This window comes from Plectropomus leopardus, chromosome 23, assembly GCF_026936395.1.
Source record: "Plectropomus leopardus strain MGB_pleo_1.0 chromosome 23, ASM2693639v1, whole genome shotgun sequence".
Lineage (NCBI taxonomy): Eukaryota > Metazoa > Chordata > Actinopteri > Perciformes > Serranidae > Plectropomus > Plectropomus leopardus.
Window position 1 is genome coordinate 22,793,423 of NC_142198.1, and position 23,119 is coordinate 22,816,541.

Below are 23,119 nucleotides of genomic sequence, written 5' to 3' on the forward strand. Positions count from 1 at the left end.
ACGCTGTTTTCCAGAATCATGGTTCATCATTAATGTTTGGCCTTTTAGATTAAGCATAACGACAGCCTTTCCTAAACCTTAACCAACACCATCATCAGCCCAACTGCTAGAATAATAGGTGTTGTTCATTTCTGCAAACCACTACATTTGTACATTATTCTGCAGCAGATACACTGAAACTGTACACATTAATATTTTTATAATAAAAATAACTTTGTATAAACTGTGGTTGAAGAACACAAACTATATTATAGACCTGGAATACAAAATAGCGATTAACTAATGACATCAACAAAAAACATTTCAACATCTATCCCAAACTACAAAAACAGACACCCAAACCAAATATATAAACTTTACAAGATGAAAAATGAGCTTAAGTAAGATTATTTGGCCAACTCGTTGGCCGAAATGCAATCTTGAAACGCATCGTCTATTGTCCCACAAAAAATCAGCTTATTTTATACAATAAGTCAATCAGCGGTTCAAACGATAAAAAAAAATCTAAAACACAACTTTTAGACTTCCAACGACAAAGCTATTCTAAATCTATTTAAACGCGACACATGATGAATATGTAATAAAGAAGAATCAAAAAACCTCTTAATACTTATCCAGTATTTTTCTTTGTGAAACTATAAAAACATTAAGTTGTTTCTACAAACATCATTAAACTCTGTCTCTACTTTCTCGTGTGATTTTGCATCTGTAGCATCTAAATAAAACCAAAACAGATGCACATATGCTGCGTGTCTGTCCACCACATCCGTGGTTTTTCACTTTTTCTGCGTTAACGCTCGTTAACCACAGCCTGCGCTCGCATTACTGTGAAGACCAACAAGTGATTTATTTTTAATTTGCAGGCTATTTCATCTGATGACAGACACGTCTGCTAACGCGACTTTTGTCAATTAAATGAACACATACAATGTTTCACGATCTGTGTGGGCAGGCGTTATTTTTGCGTAACCCTGAGTTTCCCACAGTGCAGCAGTCCCACCAGCAGCAGCAGCAGAGGCACCATCACGACGGTAAACACTGTCCTCAGGTAGAGGAGGACATAAATCACGCGGTCTTCACGGTCACACGCCTCTCTTTGAAAGGCTGCAAAGAAAAAACAAAAAGTAAATCAGCAGCTTCCCCGTGAGCTGGCTGTGCATTTGTAGAAATTGTTCGACTTTTTCACTTACCAAACAAAATATCGCAGAACTGACAGAGTTCACAACATTTTTAAAGGTGCATTTTGTAAGAAGTGGACATCATTTTAGTTTAAAATCATGTCCAAAATGTCCATATATTGTACGGCAGAGATGTTAAGCAGCCAGGGACAGACCGTCCCTCCTGCAGTAATACATCCTGACCTGAGAGGCGATAGTGAGTCACTGCAGTCCAGTGTTGCCAGGTGTTCATGAATTTTTTTCAATTTTTTTTTGCCCTCTGTACGATGTCCAATTAATATCTCAAAAATTGCGGTAATGTGCAATATTTGACCATTCTGACACTTACAATAAGCTCTTACTAGCTCCTTTTTTTTTATCTCAAACTGACTCTATGCAAAGCATCAAATGTAGGGCTTTTATTTTGAAACACATTGGGGTCTCACCTCTGACGGTGAGCCAGCTCTCCGGTGATTCTCCGGCTCCGGGGACGCTGCACTTGTAGAGTCCTTGATGAGACTTGTAGACACTGTGGATGGTCATGTTTTCTGTAGAGCTGTTCCTGATGAGGACGCCGTCTTTAAAGAAGACAGCTGACAGGTTGGACAACGTCTTGTGTCTGCAGCTCAGAGTGACAGCGTCTCCCTCCACCACAGGAAGGACAGGACTCTCCAGGATCACTGAACCAGCTGAACAACAGTTTTTAGAAGGAGAAGTGGAAAAACTTGCAGAAATTGGGCCTTGAGGTGATACATTTTGGTTCTGAGCTGAAATCTTGCTGCAGTGAACCTACCAGTGACACTGATGTTGACGGCGCTGCTCCTCTTCCCTCCGCCTTCACACCAGTACTCTCCACTGTCCGATGATAAAACATAGGTAATGGTATGGCTCGCCGTTGACTTCTCGGTGCCATTTGAACATTTTGAAACAAATTCAGTCTCGGTCCTCACTTTCCACACAGCCGAGACATTGAACCCCTCACAGGTGAAATGCACAGACTCATATTCAAAGAGCTGCAGTCTGCTTGGGACGATGTGAAAAGCTGCGTCTGAGATGAGAAACAGAAAATGACCTTAAATTAAAAACTTGGTTTGGAAATTAGGTGCAAAGAAGTGGATGAGATGTTAGATGTCATTCTCATAACATTATAACTTTTTTCCTAACAGAATTTACAAATCTCATAATGTTACAAGCTTATTTTCATAAAACTCCAACTTAATTCTCGTAATATTACAACTTTATCTCAAAGTCTCAATTTGTATTTATTGTTTTCCGTCAACGTGGACCTAAAACGCTGCCGGACAGACAGACGACCGTCCATCCAAAAGTCATTGATCTCACCTGCGACAGTCAGCCAGCTTCCTGCCGATTCAGCTGCGGAGATTCTGCATTTATAGAGTCCTTGATGAGACTTGTGGACACTGTGGACAGTCACGCGTCCTGTAGAACTGCTCCCAAAGAAGACGCCATCTTTAAAGAAGACGGCCGGGAGGTTGGAGGACGTCTTGTGTCTGCAGCTCAGAGTGACGGTGTCTCCCTCCAGCACAGGATGGACGGGACTCTCCAGGATCACCGAACCAGCTGAACAACAAACAAATTCAACATGAATAAAGAAAACTAAACACATCAATTCACTTTGTAGAGAAGAAGAAGGAAGAAAAGTCAGAAACATACATGGAAAATGTGCTTTATGATAATTATAATCCATAACATTGAAACTTGGAAACGTATTAGACTTGGAAACACTGCGGACGGTCGTGTTTCCGGTAGAACTTCTCCCAATAAAAAGCCCATTTTTACAGAAATCTGCTGTGTGGTTGGGGGACGACAAAGTCACAGTTTCTCCTTCGATCACAGGAAGGACGGGACTCTCCAGGATCACTGAACTGCCTAAAAAAAGGAATTATGGATGTTCAAGAACAAAATTTTTTAATTAATTTTAGAACTGACCTTAAGCCACTAAAAAAAAAGAAAAAAAAACTTGGACGGGGATGTGATTTTGTTTTTTTCAACTGGTCAGAATAATTACTTTTGAATTTTGGACCAACTGTAGTTGAAAAGGAGAATTCTTGCTTTGGAAAAAATAAACTGACTTAACATTACTATCGAGACAAGCTAAAACGTGAACGACTTTAGGTAGACGGCACTGTCGGGTTTTAAGCTGCAGGTTTTTGACGAGGGCTCAGTAATATCTCATGTTTACCGTCTGAGCTGCCAGACTGCTGTGTTAGCGGAGTGTCATCAGCAAAAAAGCTGATTTTTTAGATTTATTTATTTTTTGCCTCTAATTATATACGAACATTTAAGAGCGAAATTGCCACTTACCAGCTGCCTGAGGAGAACTCTGCTGCACATGTGCGGCCAGCAGCATCGGTACATTCATCACTGGGGACACAAAAGAGGACAGGCGTGTAAACAGAAGCTTTTATACTGTACGCAGAGTGAACATTCAATCACTAAAACTACAAACATTGCAGAAACATCTTTCATAAATACAAATATGTAGGGGCACCCAGTGGCTCAGTGGATAGATCAGGTGCCCCATGTATGGAGGCTAAGTCCTCGCTGCAGCAGCCACAGGTTCAATTCCGGCCTGCGCCCTTTGCTGCATGTCATCCCCTCTCTCTCCCCCTTTCATGCTTCAGCTGACCTATGCAATAAAGCCATAAAAAGCCCAAAAAACAATCTTTAAAAAATAAATAAGTACAAATATGTATAGATGTTAAAACTTTTGTCAATATTGACACTGCACTCACTGATGACTTTAGATTATCTACGATTCAATCATTCAGTGTTTTTAATAACACCATCGACGCCGAAGAAGATGGTATTTCAAGCATAATAGGTGATTATAGGTGATTTACTGTTCTTTGGGCAAAGTTTCAGGTAATTTTCTTAACATTTCTAAAAAACAAAAATACTCACGCAGTCTGATGCAGAGAGCTTGGACCTCCATGGTGTCTTGCTGCTGACTGTCTGAGCATCAGGCTCAGAAAAAGCTAAATACAGCACAGTTCGGCTGACAACTTCCTCTTTTTGGTCATCTCATTTCTGGTGGTAAGTATGCTTTTGCTGCAGTTTTACAAACGCTTCTGTCAGGCACATGTACTCCAGAAAAGTAAATTATCTCACATTTGGGAAATCAGACTTAACAAGTCACTTGCAGCACGATTCAGACTGAAGTTCCCCTCCAGTGCTTCGACACACTGCACCTCAAACTCGGAGGCCGCTCAGCTCGTTCTCATCAAATATCGACGTTTGTAAAACCCTCAGCCTGCACCCTCTGTTTTAAGAGATCAATATGTTTATTTTGGCATTATATCGAATATTTTTTGTCAACATGATCATTATGTGAAGGTGAACTGTATTTTTTTTCCTTCAGATAAAGAACTCCAGGTCCTCTTCTGCTCCCCTCCCCATATTTCATATCAACCAGCTCACTGGCTGCTGTTTTAAAGTCATAAATATATGCTGCTTCGCTCCGTATCGAGACACCTTCAGCTCAGCAGTTTAGTGTGTAACAACTGTTGCACAATGACAGACATTTCTCGGTCTGACTGTCTGTAATGCAGAAATAATCTCTCGGGGGGCGCCACACTCACTTCAAGCTCAGCGGTGAAAATGAAAGTGAAAATATCTCTTGGGAAACACAAGGAGTCAGACAACCAGAAAGTTTGTGAATAGTTTAGCCAAATTCTCTAAATCGCTTTAACTGGCAAGATATCCTCAAACAACTTACCAAGAAATGTTCCACAAATCACAAAAAAAAAAAAATCTGAGAAAAATATCTAGGACAAAAATAAAAAAAATATATATTTGAAATTATTATTATTATTTTTAAATAATAATTCTCAGGTAATTTTCTTGTACTTTTTACTTATTTCTTGCTTCTTCTTTCATTGCTCAATGCTTTCTTTCCATATTTTTTAAAAAACCAAACCAATGTGCTCAGGTGAGGATGAAGCTTAAAATGACTAAAAAGTTTGTATGGTTTTGAAGATGCGACTCCAGGGAAAAGTCATGTAGTCAATGATCCAACGTGTCTTTTTACTAAACCACTCGCAACCACATCTGAGTCACAGAGTCTCCTTAAATCAGCATAAACTCATCAGATCAAACAAAATACTAATGAATAAATAATCATAAAAATAAAAGCTGTGTACACTCGCTGTACAGTCTGTTTCTAGTATAATATGGAAAATACTTTATATCAAAGTATAGATTAGTATAACTGCAGGTTTCTTACCCCTGTATTGTGACTTTTTAAATAATAACAATTTTAGTAATAATAATGCTGACAATGATAATAATCTTTATTTATAGAGTACTTTTTATACAAGGAATGCTACTCAAAGTGCTTCAGAATAAAAAATGCAACACACACACACACACACACACACACACACACACACACACACACACAGAAAAGAAAACATGCAACATGCAAAGGATTTGATGCAGCTGCAGGGTAACTATTTAAACATATTTTGGTTGCTTGCCATTTTTTAAAGTTAAACACTTGCACAATACTTTATTGGAATCACTTACTTTAAAAACAAAAATAAGTTCAACACATTAAAACGGCATCTCCGATTTCTTTCTTCTTCTGATGCACACATCAGCGCAGAGTCTTTCTCAGTCAGGAGTCTTTGCTCTTTGTGGCCTGGAGGACAGAAAGCACAAAATATATGTGTGTTAAAATATTCTGAACTTAAGGGTTGCTTACTCAGCTTTTTCAGGAGCTTTAATCAAAAGAAAGAAGATGTGATCACCTGATAAACGCTTACTACTTAAGTCCACGATCAATGACACTGCATTTTCCTTTTTTTAATGAGTGATTGCAAAAGGGCAGAACAAAACAATAACAAAACAGGGCATTGATAGGCAATGTGTACATGGTGTAAATGGACAAAGAAAAGTGCAAATTATTTTGAAAAAAATGAAGAAAGAAAACTTGGAAAAAATAATGATAACTTAAATATTTAATTATGATAATTAGCAATAACGGTTTTTCCGGACTTTTTGCTTTTTTCCTTAAACATTTTTCCCTAACTCTTTACAAAATATAATTTCACTCATTTGTTGAACAGTTGTTGCTCATTGCATCCCTCCATGGTTTTTAAAGAAACTGCACCATTTCCCAAAGGTTTAAAAACTTTTACAAGGTATCCCAGGAAGAAGTGATGTGGGTCCAGATTTCAAAGGGTTAAAGGAAGGAGCTCCATCACACAGGGAGGGTCTTTAAGACATCTGGGTCCAATAAACCGCCATCGTATCATCCATCACAGTATTTTGACCCACATTTACAGATAAACACTGACGGACATGTTATTACGTGTCCTTGATTCACATTTCAGGAGCTCACATGCAGCTGCAGCGTTAGTTCAGCATCATCAGAGAGACAAATTCATCACATTAAGAGGAAGTTCGGCGGTCTACCTTCAGGACAGGTGCATAGAGAAGCTCCTGCTCTGGTGAACTTGAGTCCTTGGCTGCTGTGGGACTCGAGGTCTCTGTGGGACTCGGGGTCTCTGTGGGACTCGGGGTCTCTGTGGGACTCGAGGTCTTTATTGAACTCAGTTCTGACTCTGCATTACAAAACAAGTCAAACTCCTGTTTTATGTCAATACACGTCCTCATATGTGCATATTCGTGTTTTATTTTGAATTTTATTTGTACAGTAAATGTCGATGACCATAATTGGAGTAATCGATAACAGTAGCGCTCTCTCTGCCGGGGTCAAAGTTACTGTAATTCACTATTAAAGTCTACAGGTGGACCTTCAGCTCTTTGAACCCGGCTTTATTTCTTTCAAAAACACAGTGAAAAAGGCAGTTAGAAACTTCAGAAGAAATGATCCAAATATTAGTGTAAAAAAAGTACACAAAAAATACAAAAGTTAGAAAAAAAAGTGTATTAATAACAACAACAAAACAAGTTAGTTACCTAAAAAGAACTTAAACATTTTAGTTTTTAATTTAATTCTGTAAATGAACTGTAAATTTATAATTCTGGTTACTATTAATATAATATATAATATATCATTTTTATTTTGACTTTTTTTCAGTAGCTTTTTTAAAATAGATTTTTCAAATCAACTAATTTCTTGCAACTTGCAGAACATTTGTAGTCAAGTTTCTCTTTGCCTTTTTCCCCCATTGAGACGAACGTCAGTAAGTAACAGAAAGACAGACAGAACACTTTATAAATACTCATACTGACAGACTGAAGGGGTCAGAGCTGCTCACCGTCTTTAGTTAGTGGTTTTCTGCTGTGGTTTGACCCGAGGCTCAAATTATCAGCGGTGTCTGCAGCGTCTAAAACACCCAAAATAATCTGCACATCAGCCCTGCTGTTCAGCACGTCTCAACCAACACCTCAACCGACACTTTCAACACCAGCGACAGAGACACAAAGGACCTCTTAACCATGTCAAAACCACTTTGTCTCTCAAAATAAGGAGTCTATGTGCTTTTACAATTTCACAGTAATGAGGCGATAAGTTATCTACAGACGTTTTGTGTTCCTCACATCATGTTTACGCAAAAAAGAAAAATTAAAAAGTGAAGTGAAATTAACCTTTGGTTTCTCTCGGTTTTGGGACCACGACTGCGTAGGTCACACCGTCTCGATCGTCCGCAGTGTCCTCATCGCAAACTGAAAACAAGAACACATTTTGGGTGACATTTAGTCTCCATTATTTTGTCATTTGTTGGGAGTTTATTTGAAATATTTCATAAATCAAAATGACATGCAGCAAAGATTTGATAAAGTCAGTGCAGTGCTTAAAAATGCGTTTATCACCTTTTCGATTGGCCTCACCTGAGCTTGTTGTTGCTTTTGGTTTCTTTGAAGAAACTGACAAATAGAAAAGCAAAAAGATTAATATCAGCAGAGCAAAACTTTTAAAATTTGATGTTTCTTCCACTTTTCTGTGTGGATCTTTTTTCACAAGTTTTGGACAAGAGAAATAATTTACGCTTTTTACAGATGAATACAACACTGTCATCTGCATAAAAGCGGCTATAAAAAGAATACAGAAATGAGCTCCATGCATCTTGATTTCAGAAATTATTTAAGTGCATTTCTTCATCATTAGGGTATATTAAGCAAAGGAGCCAATATTAAATACAATGTGAGTCAGAATTGTTAAAAGAAGTTAAAATTTGATAAAATAATAATAAATATATTCCGAACAGTAAGGAACATTCTTCCAAGCTGTTTTCTTGTTTGAGTGTTTCCGTTGAAGTTATTGACACACACATATATTTGGAAAAGCCACGCCTCTTTACCTCTGTGTTTCCTGATAAACAGGAGGCCCACGACCACCAGTACCAGAGCCAGCATCACAATGGTGATGGTCATCCAGAGCACGATGAGGGATCGAGGGGCGTTGGAGTCTTCGGAGGGGGGCTCTTGGGGAGGTGGTGGAGGGGTGACAGAAACGGTACGTGCTGTAACATTAAAAATCTACACAGCTTTAATTTTCAGCAGAAAAAACATGAAAAAGTTGCAATAGCGTTAAAACATTTGGTGTTAAGTAATATTTAAGCAGCTTATGGTCACAGTTATTATGACACTGGCTAACGTGTCCTCATACAACAGTCTATATGATGTACTACAAATTAGCTACAAAGGAAAGTTCGGTTTTGGCAGGTAAAGTTACTATGTAAAAGTTTAGGAAAATAAATATGAAGAAGACAAACTTTAAAAAGGGTTATGTTTGGAAGTTAGGGTTAAATCCAAAGTTCACATTGTTCCCAACAACATGCTATCACCCCCATCCAGAAACTAGCAAAAAGAAATTAACAAAACAAACCCCAAAACAAGACAAAAGTTTTAAAAAGGAAAGTAAAACAAACAGAAAAAATTAGAAAAAATCTCTAAAAAAATTACAAAAATGCTGTGAAATAATTTTAAATATATAATTGTGATCATTTTAAGTATAATTCTGCAGAATCTGTTTCCTTAGCTTTTTTTATTTTTATTTTATTTTATTTTTTAAAATCTGCTAATTTTTTTGCAATTTACATTTCTAACCAAACTGCTCTCTGCCCCCCGTCATGAGCCGTGGTGCAGACCGCAGAGCGAACCGTCCTCTTTATGTTGTCGTGTCTCACCTCTGACAGCCAGCCAGCTCTCCGCTGACTCTCCAGCTCCGCTCATGTTACACTTGTAGAGTCCTTCATCTGACTTGGAAACGTTGCTGATGGTTATTTCGGCTGCAGGCCTGCTCTCCTGAAGAAGAAGGCCGTCTTTATAGAAATCGGCTGAGCGGCTGGTTGAAGTGGACTTGTTTCGGCAGTGTAGAGTCACAGTTTCTCCCTCCGCCACAGGAAGGACCGGACTCTCCAGGATCACTGAACCAGCTGAAGGACACGTGAGTGACACTTTAGACAATAACACTTAAAAAATTGAGTTTAGGCTATCATTTTTTTTAAAATACATGAATATTTGAGTCACAAATGATGAACATAAAAAAATGAACATTGTGACGGAAAGCTCAACTGTCTGAAGTGCACAAGAACTAAATCTGTCAACCAAAGCAAGATAAGACTGGTCAAATTAACCCCCAGGGACTGTTCGGCTCATTTTATGCACTTTACATTCTTCATTTTTCTCCTTTTTAAAAGATATTTTTGGTCTAAAATATATTTAATGATCTTAAACACACTGTACAAAAATCCTCAGATAGTTTCAAGTTCATAAGAGACAGTGACTTCTAAAATACATAAACGTACCGGTGACAGTGACGTTGACACCGTTGCTTCTGTCTCGTCCTCCACTCTCACACCAGTACTCCCCACTGTCTGTCAGATAGACTCTCTCGATGGTGCACGAGGACCCTGTCGGCGTCTGATTGTCACATTGTGGATCAGATTCTTTATTTTCTCTGGTCACTCTCACTTTGTTTGAGCCGCAGTCAAAAGACACAGAGTCAAACTGAAAGTGCTGCAGTCGGTCTGGAGTGATGCGAAGAAACGCTGCATCTGAAACCAAAAAATGAAAAAAATAAGTTATAGCGGCCTAAAAGATGCATTCAAAACTGACATATTGACAAAAACTCCAGGAACATGGACATCGATGAAACATCAAAGATTTGGGAAGTTACGTTACATCATGGAGACATCTTTGAGATTTTTCACTCACCACTTTTCAGAGTAAAACTGTTCAGCATCACTGTAGAAACAAAGGAGCAAATTAATTATTAGATGCTTTGACGTGCAGGACGGAAAACTTAAAAACAGAGAAAACGTTACGTGTGGTACTCACAGAGAGTGACGCAGAGAGCTGCAGCCTTCATGGCGTCTTGCTGCCGACTGACTGAGCATCAGGCTGAACAGTTTAACAATATACAGACAAGAACTTCCTCTTCCTGTTGAGTTTATTTCGGATGCTGATGCAGGGGCTGGGCCCCGCTCCAGTGGCTTCAAGAAACTGTCAGAGTTATAATCACGCACTCAAGACGGTCGACCAACCTGAGCCGCAGCCACGACTCTGACAACTCTCCAACATCTGACGCCAAACACACCTGATGCCAAACCGCCCTAATGTGCTGTTTTGGGAGTGTGTGTGGTTGATTCCAAACGCTGGAGCCAAAAATGTATCTTGCCTTTACTTTGGAAATTGCAACAGTACTTAAAAGGACAGTTTAATCATTTTTTACTCCCCCTCATGCAGATGGAAGCTTTATAGTCCATAAAAATAAACAAGTAAATGAAAATAATAAAAAAAATAAAAATAAAATAAAATAAACTAAACTGCCAGAGGTCCACAGAGAAAAGACTTATCCCAAACAATTAGAGCAAATGGTGACCAGGATTCAAAAGATAAAATAAATAAATAAATAATCATAGTAAATCCACAAAATATCAAAAGTCCTGAAGCCCCGATGTGCCAAGTTGTTTTGAAAAATGTCACTGGTGTCATTTTTTTAGCCTTATTGTTGCTGTGTTCATGTATGCACACTAGCATTGGACCAAAAAGAGCTCATGGTATGTGCACACCACACACACACAAACACACACACACACACACACACACACACACACACACACACACACACACACACACACACACACACACACACACACACACACACACACACACACACAGAGACTTGGCAGTATGCAACACTTTGTTTTATTTAACGCTGCTGTGTGTAAGAAGGGCTTGCAGGTAGCACGTAAACACTGGCGAGCGGTCATTGATCCTGCGTGTGAACGCAGCTCCTAAACCAGCAGCTACAGGCTGAAAATGCCGAATGAGTATTCTGGTGTTGTTTTTCTTGCTTTTGGTTTATTTAGTTCTCACATTTTCTTTGGCACATTGGAAGTAAAGATCTAACTAACTAAAATGGACTAAAGCAGCAGTCAGACAGCAGACCTGACATCTTTGTCATGAAATCACCTCTTGGCCTAAACTGCAAAGAAAACAAAGAAACATTGTTATTCCTGATTACAGCTATAATATTTCTATGAGCGACTGATTACCAGCCAACAGGCTCAAAGGTCAGACAATATTTAAAGTGAAACTTAGTTTAGCAAAGCTAAACCAACGACTGTATTGTGTTTAACTGAACATGACGGCTTTATTTAAATGCACCGTTACACACCGTACTTCAGTTTTCTTTAAATTTCAGGTCACTTGTTTTCTGAACTAAAAGCATCCTTAACAATGTGGTTTTGCTTTTAATTTTTAAAAAAATTTTTTACTTTTTACTGCTATTTCCTCACTGACAACAACAACAAATTGAAATTTTAGGGATGTGTGTGAGCTGTTAAAACATAATTCATGATAAAAAATAAATGTGATAACCACAGCTGCCGTTGTGCTCGTGTGTGAAGTCTGTCAATGATTTACAGCCTAACAGTCGGCAGTCTGTTCAGTCGACACAGCGTGCAGCAGGTACGTCGTCCTCTCTGTTGTTTTGTTTTACATTTTTTAACTAAATTGTTAAATATATATAATATATAATGATATTCTATTGTGTATCACAATTTACCAACAGAAATGAGGGTCTGCATTTAGGGTTTTGGACTCTTTAGTGATATTCTGAGACAGACTATTAGTCTATTTTTAAACCAGCTGTAAAAAGATGAAATTATCTATGAAAAGTATTTCTAATATGAATATTTGTGATCTATGCAATGATAAAATTTATTTGGAATGTTTTTACTTTTTTAATTTTAAAAAATGTGTTTAGATAAGGTGCTTATTGGTCTTGACACCAACGTTTTATATTATTAAAGTAGTCAGTGGTCTTTGTATCATAGAGAGGGCTTTAATGAGGTCTGAACTACTTGAGAAATCTGTCAGAGTCAAAGATTTTTTTTTTTAAATCAGTAAGAATATATGTATATATATTTTTTTCTTAACAATTGTCATGAAAAGAGAAAGTATAACTCAGTTTTCATTGCACTACACAGAGGTGGTGCTGTGTGGTCAAAGTTCAGTTTGATTACATGAACACATCAGTTTTAATATGAGTATATAAAGATATGTATGTATTTACAGATAGATTTCTTTTTAAAAAAAAATCTATATATATTATAAGTGCTAGTAAAAGCATACACATGGGAGAACTGTATTAATTATAACTGAAAACTGCTCGATAAAGTAGCAGAAAAAGACGAGAAAAAGAGTGTATATGTATACAAGCTATTTGCCAAACACTGATTCACAAATGTCTGTTTTTTCTGTATAATGTATCGATGATATATTTTGTTTTTCAGCACTTAAAGATGCTTCACAGGAGGATCAGACCGTCCCTTCAGCCTCTGCACAGGCCGCTCTGTGTTTTGGTTTTTCATCTTCTCCTGACGCACATTTGCACAGGTAACTCACACTCATATAACTGATGTTGTCATTATGCAGATATGTTAACAATTACATTTCTGCTGCAATATTTAATACGTATTTTCTTTCCAGCTCAGTCTCTTTTAAAAGGTCCACCTCAGCCAATAGTAGCAACAGTTGGCGGTGACGTCATCTTGCCGTGTCACCTGGAGCCTGCGGCGGACGTTGCTGCGATGACGTTGGAGTGGACGAGACCTGACCTGAACTCCATATTTGTGCTTGCGTGGCGTGCCGGTCAGGACCTCACAAACGCCAAACATCCGGTTTACGACGGACGGACGTCGCTGTTCGCTGATGAACTGAGGAGAGGAAACGTTTCACTCAAACTCTCTGATGTGAGACCTTCTGATGCCGGAAAATACAAATGCTTCATCCCAAAACTGTGGAAAGACGCTTTCGTTCAGCTTGTTGTTGGTGAGTGGAAACTCAGCTGAATTTACTTTCTGCTAAATAGTGTCCTCGAAATGTCCTAAAACCTCAGAAAAAAAATCGCTGAAAATCCTAGAAATGTTTTAAAATCCTTAAAACATCCTAAAATTCCCAAAATTCCCTAAAATCCCAGAATCAGCCTAAATGTCTAAAATCTAAATTATGTCCTAAATTAGAATTAGATTTAGATCTTCTAAAATTCTAGATTTATCCTAAAACTCTACAAATATCCCAAAACCAAAGAAATGTCCCAAAATCCCAGAAACATCCTACAGTCCTAGAAAAGTCATAGAATCCTAGAATTATCTTAAAATCCTAAAAATGTCCTAAAATCCGACAGAATCAGCCTGAAAGCCTATAAACAAGAAACAACCCAAAATCTAAGACATGTCCTAAATCTAAGATATGTCTTAAAGTCCTTAAATCCTCCTAAAATCCTAGAAATGTTCTAAAATCCTTGCTTTACCCTAAAACCCTACAAACATCAAACTAAAATCAGAGAAATGTCCTAACGTCAAAGACATATCCTAATTCCCAGAAATGTGCTTAAAATCTCAGAAACGTCCTAAAATCCCCGAACAAAGCGAGCTGAGTTTCCTGCACAAAGGCGCTGTGGTTTGAGCTTTAACAGCAAACTTTGAGGGTTTAAGAAACGGTGTTTAAAGGGGAAAACAGCATTAATGCAGAGGACATGTTCAGCTGTGAGCCGTAGATTTTTTAAAATCATTAATGTGTTTGTATCGCTGACAGCTGTTTGAATTTGGTTCCTTTTTCTCATCATCAGGAGCCGTCTCCTCGCCCATCATCACTTTAGCTGGACTCGACAAAAAAGTCGGGGGAGTGATGTTAGACTGTGAGTCTGCAGGCTGGTATCCAGAGCCTGAGGTGTTGTGGCTGGACGGTGAGGGACACGTCCTCTCTGCTGGACCTACAGAGACAGTCAGAGGTCCTGATGACCTCTATACTGTCAGCAGCAGAGTGACTGTGGACAAGAGACACAGCAACAGCTTCACCTGCAGAGTCCAACAGAACCACATCAACCAGACCAGAGAGACACAAATCCAGGTCCCAGGTAGAAACACGAAATATAGATGTTTGGATGGACAATCAGCAGAGGTTCAGTTTTCTATAAAGATCCTGTGATTCTGTGTTTTTATAATTTCAGATGATTTCTTTGACGTCCGGTCCAGTTCCTCCTCCATCATTATCGGTCTGGCTGTTGGTTTGACTGTTTGCATCCTGATTATTCTGCTACTTTTCTTTTTCGTGTGGAAACAGAGACAAAAGAAAAACAGTGAGTCACAAATTCACTGCAGTCAGGTCGTTCTTACAGGTCTCACATGTCAGTAATGGTGATATGAAATCTGCAATTGTCTAAATTATATATTTTTTGTTTAATCTGTTCAAATGTCACTTTCTCTATATTTGTAACCAATTTAATTCCTCATTTTAAATCACTTTGTGCTGTTATAACTCTTTAAAATGCACTAAAATGGCTTTAATACTTTAAATTTACAGCCTTTGTTTTTATACAGAGACAAAGAGAAGTCGCACAGATGAAACTGATACAGGAGAAATTAAAAATCGCTCTGAAGAGGAAAAGAAGCCTCTGAAGAAGAACAAACCTGTAAGTAAAGAAACAGAAGAGGGAAAAAAGGACAGGAAAAGTAAAGTTTGATCTGATAAATAAAATATGAATGTGAGATTTACTCAAAATCATATGAATGGAAATCACAAAATACTTTACAAAACAGAATTATTTTGTTTAGTTCAAATCTAAGATTTGTATTCTCTGACTCTGTTATTGAACTCACTCACTAAGATCACGACTCTGTTAATAGATTCATGTGTTTTTCATTGAAAGTGGTCGATGGTTTCTGTGAAGAAGTTGGAGGAGGAGCAGCAGAGGAGAGAGGACGCCGAAAATAAGGTCCAGATCCTGCAGGAGCAGCTGCAGACTAAGACCAAGGAGGTCTGGATTTATATTCTCCTCTGAATATTATTATTATTATTATTATTATTATTATTATTATTATTATTATTATTATTGTCATTATTATTATTGTCATTATTATTATTATTATCATTATTATTATTATTATTATTATTATTATTATTATTTCTGACAATAACTTCGTGTCGGTTTCTCGTTTAAATCTTCAAATCTTTTAAAAAATAGAACATTATGATTTTGTTTTATCTGCTGTTTCTGACACGCATGAACGTGTCATTTAACAAACCTTTTTCATCACTGTCGTCATGTTTCTGTACACGTCTTAATCAAAGATCATGTGTCCAAAAATCAGCTCCGGGATGAGCAGACCAGGAGAGAAGATGAAGTTCAGAGGACAGAAGAGGAGCTGCAGAAAAACATGGCTGAGGTGAATCATTTTACTTTCATCAAAATGAGCAACTTGAGTCTTTTTCCGGATCAAATCTCGAAGACGCTGCACAAACGCTGGTTTAAGAGACTGAAATACTGAGCAGCAGTGTCTCTGAATGATAAAGTGTCTTTGTAATCTCGAACTTAAACTGTGTGACTGTGGAGTATAATCACTCCCAGAGTTATAAAAGTCTCTCTTTGCTCTCAGCTTGAGGGAAAACAGGCTGACACCAACAGAAAGCTCCTGCAGGAGACAAAGAAAAGGGAAAAAGCTGAGAGGGACGTGGAGAGCCTGAAGACTCAGCTGGAGTCCAACACAAAGCAGGTTAATATGATGATTAATAACCCAAGGATCCAGAAAACTGACAAATACTCAACTCTTTCTCTTTGTATTTCATTCACAGCTGCACTTTGTTCTGCAGCAGTTAAAAATCGACATTATTAAAATGTTAACTTTGAGAAAATTAAAACAGCACATGGAAATACATCAACATGTTTCTCTTTGGTATCGAACAAAAACTCTTCGTAAACTGCGTTTGTATTTGAAACTGAGCGTTAAACTGTGAACTAACGGAAACCTAAAATCTGTGTCCACATTAAATGTGCAGAATGCCGTGCGGTTAAACAAACTTGTATTCTGTGTATTTTGATAAATTAATATCAAACAGAAAAAGGTGAGAAAGTTTGAGGTTAGAAACATGTTGGACACAGCGTGAAGGTTTCTGTCAGACGTTCGCTTCACCACCTGCTCAAACACCAACGTCCGTCTGTCTGTTAACCAGCTGGAGAAAACTGAGAGGAAGCTGCTGGAGACTGAAGATCAACTGGACACAAAGACCACTGTCTGCACGAACCTGCAGAGAGAGGTAAAACACACACACACACACACACACACACACACACACACACACACACACACACACACACACACACACACACACACACACACTGTTAGTTAGAAGTAAGATGACGGACATGCTCTGAACTCTGTCTCTCTGAGTCTTTGCAACACAAGACTTTTTTTCAGCCTTTGTTTCCTCAGTGCATCTTCAAATGTCTCAAAGCTGCACTTTGTCCTCTGATGATAACAACAGCTACCTCCTGACCAGTTAAGAGTTACTTCTGGAAAGAGTCGAAACGCATTTCTTAATTTTCGTTCTCCAGAGTCAGCAGTAATGTGTAAATGTCTGATACCTTTCCTCTTTGTCTCTTCTACCTCTCAGCTCCAGGATGAGAAGGACAGCAGGACAAAGTTTGACAAAAAAGTGGAGACCCAGAAGAGGGAGCTGCAGAAAAATATATCAGAGGTTCATCTTTTTACCAACCTGTCATATTTCTCACTTTAGATTCGACTAAATAAGTAGCACTTTATCAAATACATGTTTCTCTTCCTCTGTCTCCGACCTCTCAGTTCGAGAAGCAGCTCCAGGACGAGAAGAAGAAGAGGACGGAGTTTGAAAGAAACGTGGAGTCCTTGACGAAGGAGCTGCAGGACAAGAACAGAGAGGTTCATCTTTTTACCAACCTGTCATATTTCTCACTTTAGATTTGACTAAATAAGTAGCACTTTATCAAATACATGTTTCTCTTCCTCTGTCTTCCTCTCAGTTAGAGAAGCGGCTCCAGCAGGAGACGGACAGCAGGATAAAGTTTGAGGGAGAAGCAAAAACCTTAAAGGAAGAGCTGAAGAAAAAGACTTCAGAGGTTCATCTTTTTACCGACCTGTCACGTTTCTCACTTTACTTTCTTCTGAGTCACACATGCAAATCAAATATGTCACAAATAACAACCTCTAACAATTATTACTTAATGAAGAAGATGTTTGTTACAGAATATTAAATCCAGTCTGAACAGGAGCGTTTCTGCACTGAGGAGTTTTCCTGCCGTCATGATCCCGTAAATACTTTACTTTAATAACATGTATATAAACTCAGCTGCAGGGTTTTTGCCCGAGGTCTAACTGTTACCACCTCACTAAATGACTGAGTTAAAACACATTTCTCACTTTACACTCTGAATATTAATGTACTTCACCAAAGCTCAGCGTCTCTCTTCATCTCTCTGATACTTCAGATACTTAATCTTTTGATCAATCTGTCACATTTCTGACTTTAGATTTTTCTGAGTCAGTCGAAGGATATCGTGCAAAAACAAAGACGACGTCTCTCTTTATTTCTCTCCTCTCAGCTGCAGAGCGAGAAGACAAAGTTAGAGGATGAAGTGCAGAGTTTGATGCAGAAGCTGCAGAACAAGAACAGAGAGGTTCATCATTTCACCAACCCGACACTTTTTTAACTTTACATCCTCCTGAGTGATAATGTGTTTATGTTCTTAACTGAATTTAATGTCTGTCTTCATCTTTCTTCACTCAGCTCCAGGATTTGAAGAACCAGAGGACGGCAGAGGTCGTCTCTTGACTTTATCCTTCTGCATACGACATTAATTTGTTGATGGAACAAAAATGACTCAAAATAATCACAAAATTCAGTAAGAACAGAATAACTGATCAAAATGAAAAGTCATTTTTGTGCCACAGTGTGATCAGTTTGAGTTTTGTGGCCTAAATGATGAATTAGACTCTGTCTGCAGAGGTTGTGTTCTTTCAAGAATATAAAATATTAATATCCGATTTTGTCTTACAGGTTACCAGCTAAGGTTCAGGGAGTGATGATGGATTTAAAAACAGTGCCGTGAGTCTACAGAGCACCTCTGTCTAAGACATAAAATCTAAAGACAGAAAATGTTGTTTTTGGATTTAAATGAAACAGTGAGACCGACTGCGTATCATCCTCGCCATCATGAACTCACATCACAATGTAAAAATAACATTTGATCCTGATCAGCATCAAGAAAAGACCGTTAAGAAAGTTACCGTCCATCGTATGATCACGGAATAATGTTAAATTAAAACCATCATCCAGGAAACTTGAAAACACATTTTACATTAAGCACAACACAACACACTCGTCCCCTGCACAAAACAGATGTTTGTAAGAATAAAGCAGCATCTCTAAAATGAGTCAAAGTGCATCAAAAATAAAATATAGATTTTTGTAATGTTCTTGTTTTACATTGGTAAAAACATAAATCACAAAATTATCCAGAATGTGGTGTAAAATGCAGCACTTCAGTCTGATCCTATTTTTGTATTGTTTTGTATGAAATATTATATTTGCTGTTAGTTTAGGTATATTTCTCTGTGTGTGTGTGTGTGTGTGTGTGTGTGTGTGTGCAATACAGAGCTAAAAAGTGACACATTGGTGCTCATCTGATAATGTTTGCTTTTAGATAAATGCATGAATGACAAAGAAAATAATAAAGATACAGTTTTGTGTTTATGCAGCACTTTGAAACGATATCTGTACGTTCTTGACCTTTTTTTATCGTTTGTTGTGCTTAAAATAAAGTTGAATTAATCTGTTTCATCACTCTTTCTTTGATTCACAGTGCTGTAATAAAAGCTTTTTTTAAATAAAAATGAAAACAAATATTAGTTTGTTATTTTACTTGTTAAACTATCAAACTGGACAAACTTTTTTGTATATTTTAGATTATTTTGGGGCTTTTTATGTCTTTATTCCACAGGACAGTTTAAGCGAGGGAGGGGGAGAGAGAGAGGGGGATGATATGAAGCAACGGGCCGAGGCCGGAATCGAACTTGCGGCCATTGCAGCGGACACAGCCTCTGTACATGGGACACCCGCTCCGTCCACAGAGCCACCAGGAGCCCCTGCAAACATTTTTTTTTTTTCAGATTGCTCAAATGAACTTTGAAGTTATCAAACTGTATAAATGTGTTATTTCAGAGCCACCTGGACGCTTCTTCAAACGCTGTCTCACACGGTTTGCGTCCGAGAGGCTCAAATTATCACCCGCGTCTAAAACTAAACACAGAACAACGTTCAGTGAGAAAACTGAAAGTTTTCTTTTTAAAAATAGTCCATGCATCAACACCTTGGTGGCTTTTAACCTTTTTCTGTGCGTGAGAAAGTTTATCAGTCGCTGCAAATACGAACACGTCACACGGAGGTTTGACTACTCAAACTAAATTAGAAGTGAGTCAAAACTTCAGAGATACTCTGGTTTGTTTTTCAGTTATTTTTCACTCTGAGTTTCCCACAATGCAGCAGTCCCACCAGCAGCAGCAGCAGAGGCACCAACACGACGGTGGAGACGGTCCTTAAGAGGAGGAGGACGTGTATGAAGAGGTCTGAGAAGAGACAAGCGTCTCCGTGAGGTGCTGCAAAGACAGTGAGAGTTAATGTTTGTTTCTGCAGCGAAAAATGAAACTGAATACTCACACTGCAGTCACGCTCGAGTTCAGTCACTATTTTCCCTTTAGATGATCTCACCTCTGACAGCCAGCCAGCTCTCTGCGGATTCTCCAGATCCAGAGATGCTGCACTTGTAGAGTCCTTCATCAGACTTTGAGACGCTGCGGATGGTCATCTCTCCTGCAGAGCTGCTCCTGATAAAGAGGCCGTCTTTGTAGAAATCAGCTGTGACGTTTGAAGACGTCCTCTTGTTTCTGCAGCTCAGAGTCACGTTATTTCCTTCTTTCACAGGGAGGACCGGACTCTCCAGGATCACTGATCCAGCTGAGAAACAGAGGTTATATAGGCTGAAATTCATGAAATACACTGGTTTGCACACTTTTTGGGAGATGGATGAGAGAATTCTACAACCCTGTGAAACCTGAGCAGACATGACAAAAATATGAAGAGAATGTAAAAGTTACAAGAAAATTACACCCCAAAAAACATAGACAAAATCATTTTAAAAATAAATAAATTATGAATAAAAACAGTAATAATGATAAAGAAAGAAAGAAAAGGGCGGAGGTTAAACAGCAAAAAAAAAAACTAAAAAAAAAATTAAAATGAATAAATGAAAACACATTTCTACTTTTCTCTCTCCAAACAAATGTCCAAGTTTCTCATTGCCTTTTTCACCATTTTGTAAAAGAAATCAAACCAGCTTCAAAGGTTTAAATACATGTGAAAGTTGTGTGAAAGCAGCAAAAGAAAATTTACGTTTTTGCACGTTTCAAAGGATCTAACTCTGAGAATTCACAGATTTAACTTTACTTACCAGTGACAGAGATGTTGACGCTGCTGCTTCTCTCTCCTCCTTCAGTCTCACACCAGTATTTCCCGCTGTCTGCTTGATAAGCTCTCTTAATTCTGCACGATAGCACCGGCTTCCCCTCATCACACGCTGAAATGAACTGCACGATATTTCGGATCCCTCTCAGCTGAGTGGAGCCGTCGAGACCCTCGCAGTGAAAAGAGACGGACTTTAATTCAAGCAGCTGCAGTCTGGTTGGGACGATACGAAAAGCTGCATCTGAGACAGAAATAAAAAAAGATTTATATCGATGAACTGCAGACATCGTGAGGTTAATTTAAGAAACAAGTCACATTAACCCTTGAAATCTGTGAAAACTGATTTTCTTTTGAAAACACGGAAAAAAACAGGCAATGAACAACATGGAAAGAACTACACCACAAATTGCAAGAAAATAGTAGATTTGGAAATGTATTTTCCAAAAACCTACATTTATAATTATCATAATTATATGTTTAAAAATATTTATAGAATAACTGTTTTAAGCATTTTTTCAGGTCATTTTTTGGGTAATTTTTCAGTTTTTTTTTGTTTTGTTCAGTTTTTTTGCTAATTTTCACATAATTTTCCTGCACTTTTTTACAGTTTTAGTTGCAAATATTTTTTGGCTCCTTTCTTCTAAAGTTGCTCATTGCCTTTTACCTATATTATTAAAGACCTCCTCAGGTCTTCATAAACGTATGCAAAAAAAATAAAAAAATGCTTGAACTTAAAAGATGGTGTCGATGGTTCTTAACCTCGATCTTTTCAAGAACCGCTAAATTAACGCACACAGGATCACAAAGCCCCATTTGATGCGACGTTTCAGGTCTAATGTGGAAGAGAAATAACACATAACGCAAAAAGAAAATCTGATAATAATTGTGCATCATCAGTCTTGCTTACCGCTGTTGTGAAGACGAGCACCGAGCAGAACGATTACAAGCGTCACTGCAGAGAGAACAGAAACAAACCTGTCATCGTCCACAGTCTCATCTACTGCAGAATATCTAAAGAAATACGTAAAAGTCAAAGCTGAAGTTCAGCACTCACACAGTCTGAGGCGAACAGCTGTGACCTCCATGCTGTCTCCTGCTGACTGACCATCACACTGAAAGACGCTAACGTTTAAGATAGAGGGAAACTTCCTCTTCCTGTTTTTCCTCTTCCTGTTATTTCTGATGTTGAGTCTCAACGCTCAGCAGTGCAGTGCAGCTTCCGGTTTAGGGGACAAAACGTCAACCACGACCTGCTAAAATAAAGTCTATGTGCTCTTGACCTGCAGATGTACAATGAACACTGAGTGAGAACAACGCGTCCTCACTGAAACTCGTTACACGGTGCCGCTCTGTCAGTGACCTTCTGCATCAGAGACGTTTTCGGTATCCTTCTGCGTCAGCTGTCTGAGCTACGGGATGCTGTTATGGTGATGCGACAAATGCACATGGTGGGATGAAGCTACACGTCCTTTTGTCAAGTCAACAGTGCAGACCGTGCTGCTCCACCTCAACCAGCTGCAGACAGACAGTTGCATATTTTGAGTTGCAGGCAGCAACTTTTTGGTTAAGAGCTAAAATCAATCAATCAGATTTTATTTCTACAGCACTTTTCATACAAGCAAAGCTGTGACATAAAGTAATAAAATATAATAATAACATAATAAAATCAAAACACACACACCAGTACACAGGCAACGGGATAAAAAGAAAAAAAGTATAACAAAAAATACAAAAAATAGCATCTAGAAAACAGACTAAAATGTATAAATTGATAACCAATTAATAAATAGCTAAATTTCATTTAAAATCCAAACTAAAAAGATAAGTCTTCAGTTTTCTTTAAATCAGCAGTAACATCTCACGGTCTAAAACTGCTGTTTGGCTTCAGACTGTGTGAAGCTGCGTCCTGTTCTGTCCCTGCAGTGAGACTGCAAACCAAACCTGAACACCATCAACACACTTTTCCCAAACTGTTAATGAGCCAAAGACACATGGTCATTGCTCCTGATGTTTTATACTTGTGATAAGTAGCCTGGAAACAGGCTCAAAGTTCAGCTGTTTACAAAGATACTTTAAGTGAAACTGAGTGTTGAAAACAGAAGCAAACACAAAACTGTTCAAATGATAAAGGGACAAATACTTTCTCCAGCACTGGACTTTCTTTAATAGTTATATTCAAATGTACA

At 38.2% G+C, this 23,119-nt stretch overlaps 2 protein-coding genes across 12 annotated transcripts; one reads left to right on the forward strand and one right to left on the reverse strand.

Moving 5' to 3' along the window:
* Positions 1-229: 229 nt before the first annotated feature.
* LOC121962496 (uncharacterized) lies at positions 230-22,018 on the reverse strand. The gene is made up of 19 exons (XM_042512755.2): positions 21,988-22,018; positions 21,841-21,885; positions 20,920-21,174; positions 20,181-20,426; positions 19,928-20,068; positions 19,641-19,712; positions 17,208-17,314; positions 17,045-17,114; positions 14,255-14,373; positions 13,132-13,315; positions 10,431-10,481; positions 10,308-10,337; positions 9,899-10,147; positions 9,278-9,526; positions 2,877-3,047; positions 2,499-2,774; positions 1,951-2,205; positions 1,604-1,846; positions 230-1,104 (listed from the first exon to the last, which is right to left on the reverse strand). Exons 1-19 carry the CDS (start codon positions 22,016-22,018, stop codon positions 956-958), a joined length of 2,943 nt encoding a protein of 980 aa, XP_042368689.2. The 3' UTR covers positions 230-955.
* LOC121962495 (uncharacterized) lies at positions 12,015-19,253 on the forward strand. Of its 11 annotated transcripts, XR_015775665.1 has the most exons (17): positions 12,018-12,065; positions 12,893-12,995; positions 13,089-13,430; positions 14,230-14,517; positions 14,611-14,739; positions 14,981-15,072; positions 15,310-15,417; positions 15,752-15,826; positions 16,037-16,153; positions 16,611-16,694; positions 17,052-17,135; positions 17,240-17,335; positions 17,437-17,532; positions 17,660-17,724; positions 18,016-18,090; positions 18,201-18,233; positions 18,471-19,253. XR_015775665.1 is itself a non-coding variant. In XM_088073428.1 (16 exons), exons 2-16 carry the CDS (start codon positions 12,902-12,904, stop codon positions 18,480-18,482), a joined length of 1,725 nt encoding a protein of 574 aa, XP_087929554.1. In that variant the 5' UTR covers positions 12,018-12,065; positions 12,893-12,901; the 3' UTR covers positions 18,483-19,253. The 11 variants fall into 11 exon arrangements, 7 of the variants coding, with proteins under 7 accessions (XP_087929560.1, XP_087929554.1, XP_087929555.1 ...); XR_015775664.1 differs by having other exon boundaries at positions 18,201-19,253; XR_015775663.1 differs by lacking the exon at positions 17,660-17,724 and having other exon boundaries at positions 18,201-18,315.
* Positions 22,019-23,119: the final 1,101 nt, after the last annotated feature.